The sequence below is a fragment of the Ornithorhynchus anatinus genome, chromosome 20 (genome assembly GCF_004115215.2).
Source record: "Ornithorhynchus anatinus isolate Pmale09 chromosome 20, mOrnAna1.pri.v4, whole genome shotgun sequence".
Classification (NCBI taxonomy): Eukaryota; Metazoa; Chordata; class Mammalia; order Monotremata; family Ornithorhynchidae; genus Ornithorhynchus; species Ornithorhynchus anatinus.
Window position 1 is genome coordinate 24,914,725 of NC_041747.1, and position 12,229 is coordinate 24,926,953.

Genomic DNA, 12,229 nt, shown 5'->3' on the forward strand with positions numbered 1-12,229 from the left:
AAAAGAACAACTCGATTTTTATGCTTCCTTTGAGAGTGGACCCTCTAGACTGTAAGCTTGTTGTGGACATGGAACATGCCAGCTAACTCTCTTGTATTGTACTCTCCCAAGAGCTTAGAGAAGCGCTCTGCACATAGTAAGCACTCCAGTGCTCTGCACACAGTAAGCGCTCAGTAAATCCAACTGAATGAATAAATACCATTGATGGATTGATTGATTGGGGAGAAAAGATGAGCTCCATTAGTGAGGAGGTGAATTTAACTGGACGTCCCCTTAGGGAGCATCTAGTTAAGCACTCCTTATTACAGTCTCTTTGGTATTTATTAAGTGCTCTGTGTCGAGCACTGAGGTACTCAGGATAATCAGATCGGATACAGCCTCTGTCCCAAAGGACCGTCTAAGGAGGAAGGAGAACAGTTTTCTTAGTCCCACTTTACAGATGAGGAAGGAGAGGCCCAGGGAAGTTGAGTGACTAGCGAAAAGTCACAGAGCTGGACAGCGGCAGAGCTGCTATAAAACCCGGGGTCTCTGCCCCCTCAGTCCCTTGCTTTTTCTCTAGGCCATGCTGTGGTACTCTCTCAACCTGCATTACCCTACTCCACCTTGCCTCAGAATCCCGGAGCCTAGAAACTACCGAACTTCGAGTTATTTATCCGCAAAAAAATCACCGAAACCACATGTAGAACACAGTCCTAACCTTTTCTCCACAATGGAAATACAGACTCAGAGAATGTCTTTAAACAGTCTGCAAGTTCCATGAGGCAAAGACGAGAAACACGAGTTTCACCGTGAAGAAGAGAAAAGCGTGCCTTGCTTGGAAAATCAGTATCTCAAAACACCAAAAAGAAATCAGTTCTAGAAACAATCAATCCATCAGTCGTATTTCTTAAATGCCTACTGTGGGCCAAGCACTGTATTGAGTACCTGGGAGAGCACAATAGAGAAAGAAGGAAGATCTGATCTCTGCCCTTGAGGAGCTTAGAAACTAGCAGTGACAAGATGCCACCAGCTCAGTGAGCAAGCCAAAGGCCTATTCCTGTAAATATATTTTTAATGGTATTTGTTAAGCACTTACTATATGCCAGGCTATGTATTAAGCACTGTGGTAGATGCAATCTAATCAATAATAATAATACTAATGACATTTATTAAGCGCTTCCTATGTGCCAAGCACTGGAATAGATTCAAGGCGATCAGGTTGTTCCACCCCAAGTCTCGATCCCCATTTTACAGAAGAGGTTACTGAGGCACAGAGAAGTTCTGTGAAGAGGTTCATTTTAGGTTACCATGTTTTAGTGAGTAAATCCCAGAAGAGGAGACAGGTAAACAGAGAGGTTAAGTAAGTTGCCTAAAGTCACACAGCCTGAAGCTATTATCATTATTATTATTATTAGCATTAATAGGAGATACACAGATCCACAGGTCCTATAGATGGGCACAGATAAATCAGCCCCTAATGCTAGCGGATGCTGGGTCCACAATGAGCTCAGCAACCATTTCAGGGTTTGGTCTACTCAGATGTGCTTAACAGTGCATGTCCCTATCAGTGCATCACTAATAATAATAATGATGATGATGATAATATTTGTTAAGCCCTTACTATGTGCCAAGCACTGTTCTAACCGCTGGGGTAGATACAAGCTAATCAGGTTGTCCCAAATGGGGCTCACGGTCTTAATCTCCATTTTACAGAGGAGGTAACTGAAGCACAGAGAGCAAAGTGACTTGCCCAAAGTCACACAGCTGCTAAGTGGCAGAGTCGGGATTAGAACCCACAACCTCTGACTCCCAAGCCCGGGCTCTTGCCACTAAGCCACGCTGCTTCTCACTAAATCCCTTAACTTGCTCAGCCAGGAAGCGGACTAGCAAAAGCGAAGGACCACAGGTTCATCTTTGAGCGGGAGCTGAAACAAAGTCAAGGGCTGAGAGGTGCCGTGACCTAATGGAAAGAACACAGTGTTTGCCTTCTGATCTTGGGCAAGTCATTTAATTTCCCTGTACCTCAGTTCTCCTGTTCTCCTTCCCAGTTAGACCGTGAGCCCCGTGTGGGACAGGGACTGTGTCCAACCTAATTCACTTGTGTCTACCTCAGTACTTAGATCAGTTTTTGACTCCTAGTGAGCGCTTAACAAATGCCATAAAAAAAGACTTTGTAGGTGGGCAGGATGGTGCTCTGTCAAATATGAAGGGGGAGGGAGTTCCAAACCAGAGGGAGGATGTGGGCAAGAGTCGGTGAGCATGAGAGATGAGATGGAGGATTCAGAAAGTAGATTTGCGTTGGAGGAGCGAGCGAAGCATCAGACCGCGAGCCCGGCATGGGCACTATCTCCGATCCGATTATCTGGTTTCTACCCTAGCGTTCAGTAACTGCCAAGGGACCCCGAGGCTTCCCCGACTCCGCCGAGAGCTCAGCGGGAAGAGAGACCGTATCGGCGAGAATCGACCCGGAAACCAGGCCCTGGCACCGGGACAGCTTCCACACGGTCGAGGTGCGTTGGTGCAGTTCCGGGAAACGGGGACCCGGCGCCATTTGGCTCATCGGCGGGGGGGCGGCAGTGGGTGGGCAACCCGAGGAGTTGGCTCCTACTACAACCCAGCCCGCACGCTTCACTCCCCCGCACGCTTCACTCCTCTAATGCCAACTTTCTCATTCTGCCTCCACGTGGCTCAGTGGAAAGAGCACTGGGCTTAGGAGTCAGAGGTCATGGGTTCTTATCCCGGATCTGCCACCTGTCAGCTCTGTGACTTTGGGCAAGTCACTTCACTCCTCGGTGCCTGAGTTACCCCATCTGTAAAATGGGGATTAAGACTGCGAGCCTCCCCTGGGACAACCTGATGACCTTATATCTACCTCAGCGCTTAGAACAGAGCTCGGCACATAGTAAGCGCTTAACAAATACCAACATTATTATTATTATTATTATCTCATCTATCTCGCCACCGAACCCTTGCCCAATATCCTGCCTCTGGCCTGGAACACCCTCCCTCCTCAGATCCGACAACTTCTCTCCCCCACTTCAAAACCTTATTGAAGGCACATCTCCTCCAAGAGGCCTTCCCAGACTAAGCCCTCCTTTCCTCTTCTCTCCCTGCCTTCTGCAGCACCCGGATTTTCTCCCTTTACACATCCCCCCTCCCAGCCCCACAGCTCTTTTGTCCATAAGCGTAATTTTATTTATTTCTATTAAGGTCTGTCTCTTCCTCTAGACTGTAAACTCATTGTGGGTAGGGAATGTGTCTGTTATATTATTATGTCATAGTCCCCCAAGCACTTAGTCCAGTGCTTGGGACTAAGTAAGGGCTCGATAAATACGACTGACCGACTGACTGACTGATTGGCTGTGGGAAAAAGACCATAGGAATGACAATTCCCCAATTGCAAGAGCTCTTACTGGTTCCCCTCCTTTGTCCCGTGCCATCTTTCCCCTTTCCCTCAAAGCCACCACTAAGAAGCAAGAGCAGTCGCAAGCAACTGGACCGTCACACTCCCCAAGCCTTCTTTGGTTCAGATCGACCAAGGGCTAGTGGACTCTGGGAGGGTGCTACTGGGAGGTGCTGAAAGTTGCCTGATCACAAAGTGGCTTCTGAGAAACCCGCTGGTCTGAGCTGACTAGGGTCCCAGTTGTCAATAAAATGCTCCAAGGCAGTGTGGCATAATGGATAGAGCACAGTCCTGGGTGTCAGCAGGACCTGGGTTTTAATCCTGGCTCCTCCACACGTCTGCTGTGTGACCCTGGACAAGTCACAGTCTAGAGGCAACGTCAACGTTGGCTTGCCCGAAAACACAGTACCTCCTTTGGCCCTGGCAAAAGGATGGAGTCCGTTAGGTGCCAACCAGTTGCCTTCATCCAATGTCCATTGGTCTCCCAGGTCCATGTTGCCTTCGCAGTCCATAGAAGCCACGTATCCGGGAGCTCTACCAAATCAAGCCTCCTGAAACAGAGAAAGGAGAAAGTGAGCAACGGATGATCTTCTGTCACAGTCTGCCTGTCAACCATGCTTATCGGACCCCTTAACCGTGGGCCGACAGGGCAGGGCATAGGTACCCACCACCTGGAAACCCCATCCCACCCCCCCGCCAGCTGACCTGTTCACATCAGTCTCTCCTGGATTCCCTCCTTAATCTTGAGGATCATCTTAGGGAAATAGGAGAACTGACAGGACAGTCACAGACGGAAACAGCGGAAGAATCATTAAGTGATTCCACATGGTCAGTTTCTGGCCATTCAGGGATAATCTAGTCCTAGCGGGACACTCGTTGCTAATCACCCCCCAGGAGACTGACCCGCAAACAGAAGGTCAGTGGACAGAAAAACAGATTCACTGTTCCACCATTCACTCTTTCTCCTCAGCTTTACTAACCTAGGAAATTGATTCAGAAGGCCCTGTTCATCAACGAGTGGTATTTTTTAAGCTCTTACTAAGTGCGGAGCAGTGTCCTGAGTGCCTGGCAGAGTACAATCTGACGTAATTAGCCGACACGTTCCCTCCCCACAAGGAACTAACGGTCTAGAAGGGGATACAAACATTAATGTATGTAAATAATTTATAATAATTAATCTAAAAACACATATATAAATACATAAATGCTGTTAGGAAGAATATATCAGAAACTAGGTCTCGCCGTTTCAAGGAATATCCCTGCGAACATTATGGCTGTTGTAATCCCAAATATAGGGCTTGAAAGGTCTATCTCTTAGGTACAATAGTACCTTAAGCTTCTTGTGGGCGGGGACAGGGTCTACCAACTCTTTTGTATGGTACTTGTCCGAGGGCTTAGTACGGTGCTCTGCACACAGTAAGCGCTCGATAAATACCACTGATGGATCAATTGAGGGAGGTCCCCTTGTCCCAGCAGATGGTGGTAAGAATGGCCTCCTTGGAATGATTCTAACTGTCTTCCATCTTCCCAGCTCCCATTTTTCTCAAATTCCCACGGCTTACCGGGTCTTTTAAAGGCATGTTCCCCAGTTACGTTCTTTCATTCAGTCAATCGTATTTATGGAGCGTTTACTGTGTGCAGAGCACTGTACTAAGTGTTTGAGAGAATACAATATATCAGTAAACGGGCACCTTCCTTTCCCACCGCGAGCTCACTTCAAAGCATCATCCTTGTTCCAACTGAATGGTTTTCTCATTTCCCTCCTGGTTTACACTCCCACCAATTTACATTGACACTATTCCAGGTTAGTTAGGGACACGCCTTCTGATCTACCCAGATTACATCACAGTTTATCAGTAAATCCCCTTCCATTTTAACCCGCTCCTATGAGCACTGCAGTTTCTATTTTCCATTGATCGAATCTTTTCCTAGGCACATGGTTTCCCCACACCCAAGGCACTGTGTTGGGGAATTTTCTCTTTGACCTTCTGCCCTTTTTACCTTTGGCTTGATTTTTTTCTGCTAGCCCCCAGATCTTGTGAAGCCATAAATTGGCAAGGGGTAGCCTATCATATAGGATCCTCCCATGCCAGTTTGTTGAGCTGGAACACCGACTACCTGTTTATTGTTCTAGTGCGATAATAATAATAATAACGTTAGTATTTATTAAGCGCTTACTATGTGCAAAGCACTGTTCCAAGTACTGGGGGGATACAAGGTGATCAGGTTGTCCCTCATGGAGCTCACGGTCTTCATCCCCATTTTACATATGAGATAACTGAGGCCCAGAGAAGTGAAGTGACTTGCCCAAAATCACAGAGCTGACAAGTGCCGGAGCCGGGATTAGAACCCACCACCTCTGACTCCCAAGCCCGGGCTCTTTCCACTGAGCCACGCTGCTTCTCTTCCAACCTCTTAGTACAGTGCACTGCACATGGTAAGCGCTCAATAAATACGATTGACTGGCTGACTGACCACCTCTCTCTGATGTATGAGGCCTGTCTACCAGGCCAGGGTAAGCTGTCAGAAGCTGCCTACTGGGACATTGCTGGGTCACTCACTACTCCCCTTGAAAAGCTGTTCCAAGTAGACTCTGCACTGGGAGAAAGCTCTGCTCTCCTTGAGCAGTTGTGTGGGGAATCTCCCATCTCTTTTTCCTGCCTGCCAGCCCAGAATCAATCAATGAATAATATTTATTGAGCGCTTACTGTGGAGAAGCAGCGTGTTACAGTGGATAGAACACAGGCTTGGAATCTAGAAGGTCATGGGTTCTAATTCCTGCTCCACCACGTGTCTGCTGTGTGACCTTGGGCAAATCACTTAACTTCTCTGTGCCTCAGTTACCTCATCTGTAAATGGGGATTGAGACTGTGAGCCCCACATGGGACAGAGACTATATCCAAGCTGACTTGCTTCTATCCACCCCAGCGCTTAGTACAGTGCCTGGAATATAGTACGTGCTTAACAAATACCACTGTTATTATTATTACAATACAACAGAATTAGCGGACACTTTTCCAGTTCGTAGTACCGATCCTTCCCCCTTCCAAGCCTCACTCTGCGTGGAGGGATTCGTGAAGGAAGGAGACAAAGTCCAGCATAATAATAATAATTTTGGTATCTGTTATGGGTTTACTACGTGCCAGGCTCTGTATTAAGCCCTGGAGTCGATACAAGTAAACCGGGTTGGACAGAAATCCCATCCCAAATGGAGCTCACAGTCTTAATCCCTATTTTACAGATGAGTAAACCGAGGAACAGGGAAGTTAAGCGATTTGCCCAAGGTCACACAGCAGAGAAGTAGAGGAGCTGGGATTAGAACCCAGGTCCTTCTGACTCCCAGGCCCATGTTCTATCCATTAGGCCACACTGCTTCCCTGGGTCACGCCTGCCTCGTCCTCATCAGAGGTCCTCACTAAGCATCTATTTTATTATTAATAATGATAATTATGATGGTGATAATAATAGTGGTATTTGTTAAGCAGTAACTCCTTGTGGGTGGGGATCATATCTACCAGCTCTATTGTATCACACTTTTCCAAGTGCTTAGTATAGTGTCATTGATTGATTACCATGTACCAAGCCCTGTCCTAAAACCTGCTGGAATTGATGCAGTCTGATTAGGTCAGGTCATGGTGCTCACAGTCTAAGTAGGAAGGAGACTAGGCCATGGATTCCCCTTTTACAAATGAGGAAAGTGAGGCACCCAGTAGTGAGAAGTGACTTGGCTGAGGTCACACAGCGGGCAAGTGGCAGAGCTGGGATTAGAATCCAGGCCGTCTGACTCCCAGACCTGTATCCTTTCCACTAGGCCACACTGCCCCTCTCCCCTCAAAACAGCCAAGACGGGGAGGATGACCAGAGACATGGCCGGGGTAGAGCCACCTGCTCCCTACAAGCAACGAGCCTGGGAGTCACAAGGACCTGAGTTCTAATCCCAGCTCTGCCACGTCTCTGCTGCGTGACCTGAGTTGTCACTTCACTTCTCTGTACCTCAGTTACCTCACTTGTAAAATGGGGATTAAGAGTGTGAGCCCCATCTGGGACAGGGACTTTGTCAAACCTGATTAACTTGTATCTACCCCAGTACTTAGAACAGCCCCTGGCACATAGTAAGCACTTAACAAGTATTATTATTATTAGCAAAAACCAACCTGACCATTCATGGCCCTGAGAACAGTCCTAACAGAGGGAGAAGCGATGATCACTTTTCCCCTATTGCAGGATGCTAATCGACCTCACCAGTAGTTTTCCAAGATTACTGGACACACAAAAAGGTCTCTCAGCCCACCCATATTTACCCTGCCACCCCCTCCTTTTGTTACTCATCTCCGCCTCTTCCTCCTGCGGAGGATATCAGGATGGGAAAGGGACGCGGACATCTGCTTTCTGCAAACGCTCCCAGAGTCCCCGTTCCTCCTCCCCTCTCCCAACCACTTCCCTGGGAAAACCGAGGGAAAGGGAAGAGAACAGAATTGCAAGTATGTTCGATGTCCTTTATGCCCACTTAGTGAGTTCCACCAGGCTTGTTGCTTAATGTGCATTAGCCCCACGGCTGGCCGGTTTATTTTTGGACCTGGCTTGTGAGACAGCATGTATTTTCCTCGCTGAACTCTATGACAGTCACAGAATGCGGTTCCAAACTGTGTCATGTCCCCATTTGCCCCCTCATTGGCCAGTACTAGGAAGGTTCATTCTACCAGAACCCTGGAAGAATTACCGAGATTAAAAAAAAAAAAGAAAATCTCTTCAGACCCCTAGAAAAGAAGATTTGTTCATTTATGACCATTGTCCTTTCTGGCAGTCATGTGAGTTTTGATTTATGAGTTGATGTGGAGCAGAGCGGTTAAAAGTGCATGTAAATCCTTATTATACCTTAGATAACCTCTTTGCTCCTCAAACGGTTTCCCATTCCTGTGCTCCGTCTTAATTTGCCTTTAAATGCTGAGAGTTGGTCTTGATTTTACAACAGTTTCATCACTTTCGTCCCAGGGAAAAGTGACAATATAATTTTATTTGGGGCCCTAAAAATGTCGACTCCACCTGAATGGTAACTTTCCTTGCAGTACCACCAAAATATGAAGGGTTCTGTCAATCAGTCGATCAATCGTATTCACTGAACGCTTACTGTGTGCAGAGCGCTGTACTAAGCACTTGGGCGAGTACAGTGTAACCGAGTTGGTCGACATGTCCCTTGCCCATAATGAACTTAGAGGTCTAGAGGGGGGCACAGACATTAATATAAAATAAATGAATTATGGATATGTACAGGGGTGCTATGGGTCTAGGGATTGGTGAATAGAGGGTCCAAATCCAAGTACAAGGGGGACCAGAAGGGGGTGGGAGAAAAGGAAATGAGGGTCTATCTGGGGAAGGCCTTAGTAGAGGAGATGTGTTTTTAATAAGGCTTTGAAGGTGGGGAGAACAACTGTCTGTTAACTATGAAGAGGGAGGGAATTCCAGGCCATAGATAGGACGTGGGCGAGAGGTTGGCTAGGGTTTCTGGGAAATTTAGCTTTAAGAACTAGCTCAAAAACAATAGATAGACATATAGTGTGGCCAAGTAGGAAGAGCCCAAGGCTGAGAGTCAGAAGACCTGGGTTCCATTCGCAGCTCTGCCACTTTTTTTTTTAATTGTATGGTGTTTCTTAAATGCTTAGTATGTGTCAAACACTTTTCTAAGTGCTGGGGGTAGGTACAGGTCAATTAGATCGGACACCGTCCCTGTCCTGCATGGAGTTCACATTACAAGTAGGAGATAAAGCAGGTATTGAACCCCCATTTTATATCTGAGGAAACTGAGACAGAGAGAAGTCAAGTGACTTGCCCAGTGTCTCAGAAGCTGGGATCAGCACTCAACTTCTCTGATTCCAAGGCCCGTGCTCTTTTCACTAGACCACGCTGCTTCTCCACTTGTTATTTGTGTGACCATGGGCGTTTCTCTTAACTTCTCTGTGCCTCAGTTTTCTCATTTGTATAATGGGGATTCATTACCTGCTCTCCCTCTTTCTTGGACTGTGACCAGAGTGAAGCAGGGTCTAGGTCCATTCTTATTACATGGTATCTACCCCAGTGTTAAACACAGGGCTTGGCTCAAATTAAGTGCTTAACAAATACCACTATTATTATTGTTACATGTATGTTTATATATACTTTTATTACTTCTTCCTCTTAAATAAGTATTTTTTAGGGCTACAAGCCTCACTCCTAAAATCAATGAATCGTTCGTATATATTGAGGACTTACTCTATGCAGAACACTGTACTAAAAGTTTGGGAGCATTCAATACAATAGAATCGGCAAACCCAATTCCTGCCGACGAGGTGCTTACATTCTACAGGGGAGATGTTAAAATAATGTAATCTGTGAGTCTGGAAAAGTAGCAGCACAAAATCTCCTCCTTCCAGCAGACTTTATCTGATCATCTTAATTTTTTTATTTTGTTATCTCAATGGTATCTGTTAAATGCTTATTATAGGCCAAGCACTGTTCTAAGCACGGGGGTAGATACAGATAATCAGGTTAGACACAGTCCATATTCCCACATGGGGCTCACAGTTTTAAACCTCCCTTTACAGATGAGGTAACTGTAAAGGAGAAATTAAGTGACTTGTCCCAAAGTTACACAGCAGGCAAGTAGGGAGTCGGAATTAGAACCCAAGTTCTCTGACTTCCAGGGCCGTGGAATAATACTGGTGGCGAAGAGGTACGTGGGATATGAAAGACCCCTGGAATTCTTAAATTCTCCACTGCCCCAGGGCTTTGATTCCCTTGAAAATGCATGTCACTCTGCACTCTCTTCCACCGCCGTAAGCCTGATAATTTTTTTCGACAACAGCAGTGTTCAAAGACCTTTGGTGATTCAGTCTGGGAGCAGCGTCCCACACAGGCAAATCTTCAAGAGACCCAAAGAAGCTTTCAGTGAAACCCTCCCGGAATGAATGACTCGATTTCCTGGCAGCTAATGCGAGCAAGTGCTGTTTTATCACTCCGCTGAAGGAAACCCAAGGCCCGGGAGAGAATTAGAGGCTACTCGAACCTGGAGAACAGAGGAGTTTAGAGCTCTGGCCTGAATGGCAGGGAGCACATGATCTTACAAGGCCGTGCGTGTCGGGACAGATTTGGGCTCCTTTGTCTCAGTGTGCCACGGAGAGAGCGGCCTTTGCATCAGCCAACTGGCTCAGGAAACGCAGGATCTCCTGACATCTGGAGAGACTATCCCTTATTGGCACGTTGTCCTATCTCTCAGGGTGAGATGAACCCAGGGTGGAAAAGATGTGGGCCGAAGAAAAGGACCCAAACCCTTCTGTGGCCAGCTGGGTGGAGACCACCTTCACCCAGCCCCCTTGCTCACGGGACCACCCTACGGCTCCTCTCCCACCAATCCCGGCCCCAACGATCTCCCCACCGCATCGATCTGCCCAACGCCTGGCACCCAAGTACCTGGTACCGGTACCTGCCGCTAGTCTCTGCCATGTGGCAACGGAGCTGCCCTTTGAGGCCTCATTCCCTCCCCACCTCCAGGGTCTAATTCTAGCAGGGTATCCCACGGCCAAAAAGCAGTGGACAAGAACATTCTTACCTTGGAAAAGATCTGTGAGCCTGAGCAGCTGAGAAACGATCAGTGCCTCCCAGGCCCAGGGCCTGGTTTCAGGAAGAGTGGCGTGTCTTCACCTCGGGGGCTGCAGAGTTAAGAGACCAGAAAGCGTCCGGCTGCCGAGTTGGTTGTGCTTCCTCCAGCGATGACTCCATCCAAACTATGCGGCCTTTGCCTAGACATGCTCCGGCTCTGGGAGGTAAATCGCTGGAATTCAACTGCCCCCGTGATTCTAAAGAGCTTCACAAAGACCTGACTCACCAATCAGCTTCCCTTTCGCCAGGAACCCTCCGACCGCATTCCCTTCCCCGAGCCGTAGCATTATCTTCCAAGAATCAATGCATCTGAAGGGCGGTGAGGACAATCAATCAGTCAATCAATCGAATTTACTGAATGCTTTCTGTGGGTGAAGCACTCTACTAAGCACTTGGCAGAGAGACTATGAGCTTATTATGGGCAGGGAACGTGTCTACTAATTCTATTGCATTGTACTCTCCCAAGCACTTAGAACGATGCTCTGCATGTGGTCAGTGCTCAATAAATACCGTTGACTGACTGAGTACAGTGTAACAGAGAATGATAGACACCTTCCCTGCCCACAACGAGCTTACAGTTTAGAGGATAAAAATAGTTCTTTAGAATCCTGAGAAGTAGAAATCCGGCCTGGAAAAGCTGATCGCAACAGAAAGAGAGAGACGATAATCGGCTGCGTGGTCATCTCAGCATTGCTAGCAGAGAGAAGGAAGCAGTGAGACAGTCTTGGCTATTTCGTTCAGCTTCCTGACCTTGCAATGGCAATCAGGGAAGAGTTGGATGGTAATGGTTTCACCCAGGAACTGCTCAAGGCTCTGTCTGACTTCCAGTGTAAGGGTGTTCTGTAGGCGACTTCAAGGAGGTCTCTACAATAACAATAGTGTTTATTCTTAGGCAGAATGGGCTGCCACTATAGAATCCCGAGATCGTTATTTGGGAAAAACTTGGAAAGCATATGAAGTGGTTGTAAATATTATTATGTGGTCTTCTTAAGAGTGTAAGCTCTTTGTGGGTAGGGAACACATCGCTTTTTTATTGTTTATTTCCCAAGTCCCCACTCTAATGTACTGCACCGAATGGTGGCTCAAAAAATGGCTATTAATATTGCTACTCCTACTGCATGAGGAAATACCGTCCTAAAGAGAAGAGCACTGAGTAGAGGAGAGGAAAATGTTAACTGTGGATTGAGCCTCCAGTAGCGGACAATCTTGCCAAAA

General features: G+C 47.1%; 1 protein-coding gene across 2 annotated transcripts in view; it reads right to left on the bottom strand.

The window, feature by feature from the left end:
* AMOTL1 (angiomotin like 1) overlaps positions 1-11,189 on the bottom strand; it is a 91,853-nt gene extending 80,664 nt beyond the window's left edge. For both annotated transcript variants that reach the window (XM_029048055.2, XM_029048054.2), the window contains exons 1-2: positions 10,965-11,189; positions 3,792-3,933 (exon numbers count right to left, since the gene is read on the bottom strand). In XM_029048055.2, the coding sequence (XP_028903888.1) occupies positions 3,792-3,894 (103 nt within the window). In that variant the 5' untranslated portion in view covers positions 3,895-3,933; positions 10,965-11,189. The remainder of the gene's footprint in view (positions 1-3,791; positions 3,934-10,964) is intronic.
* Between the last annotated feature and the right edge of the window lie 1,040 nt (positions 11,190-12,229).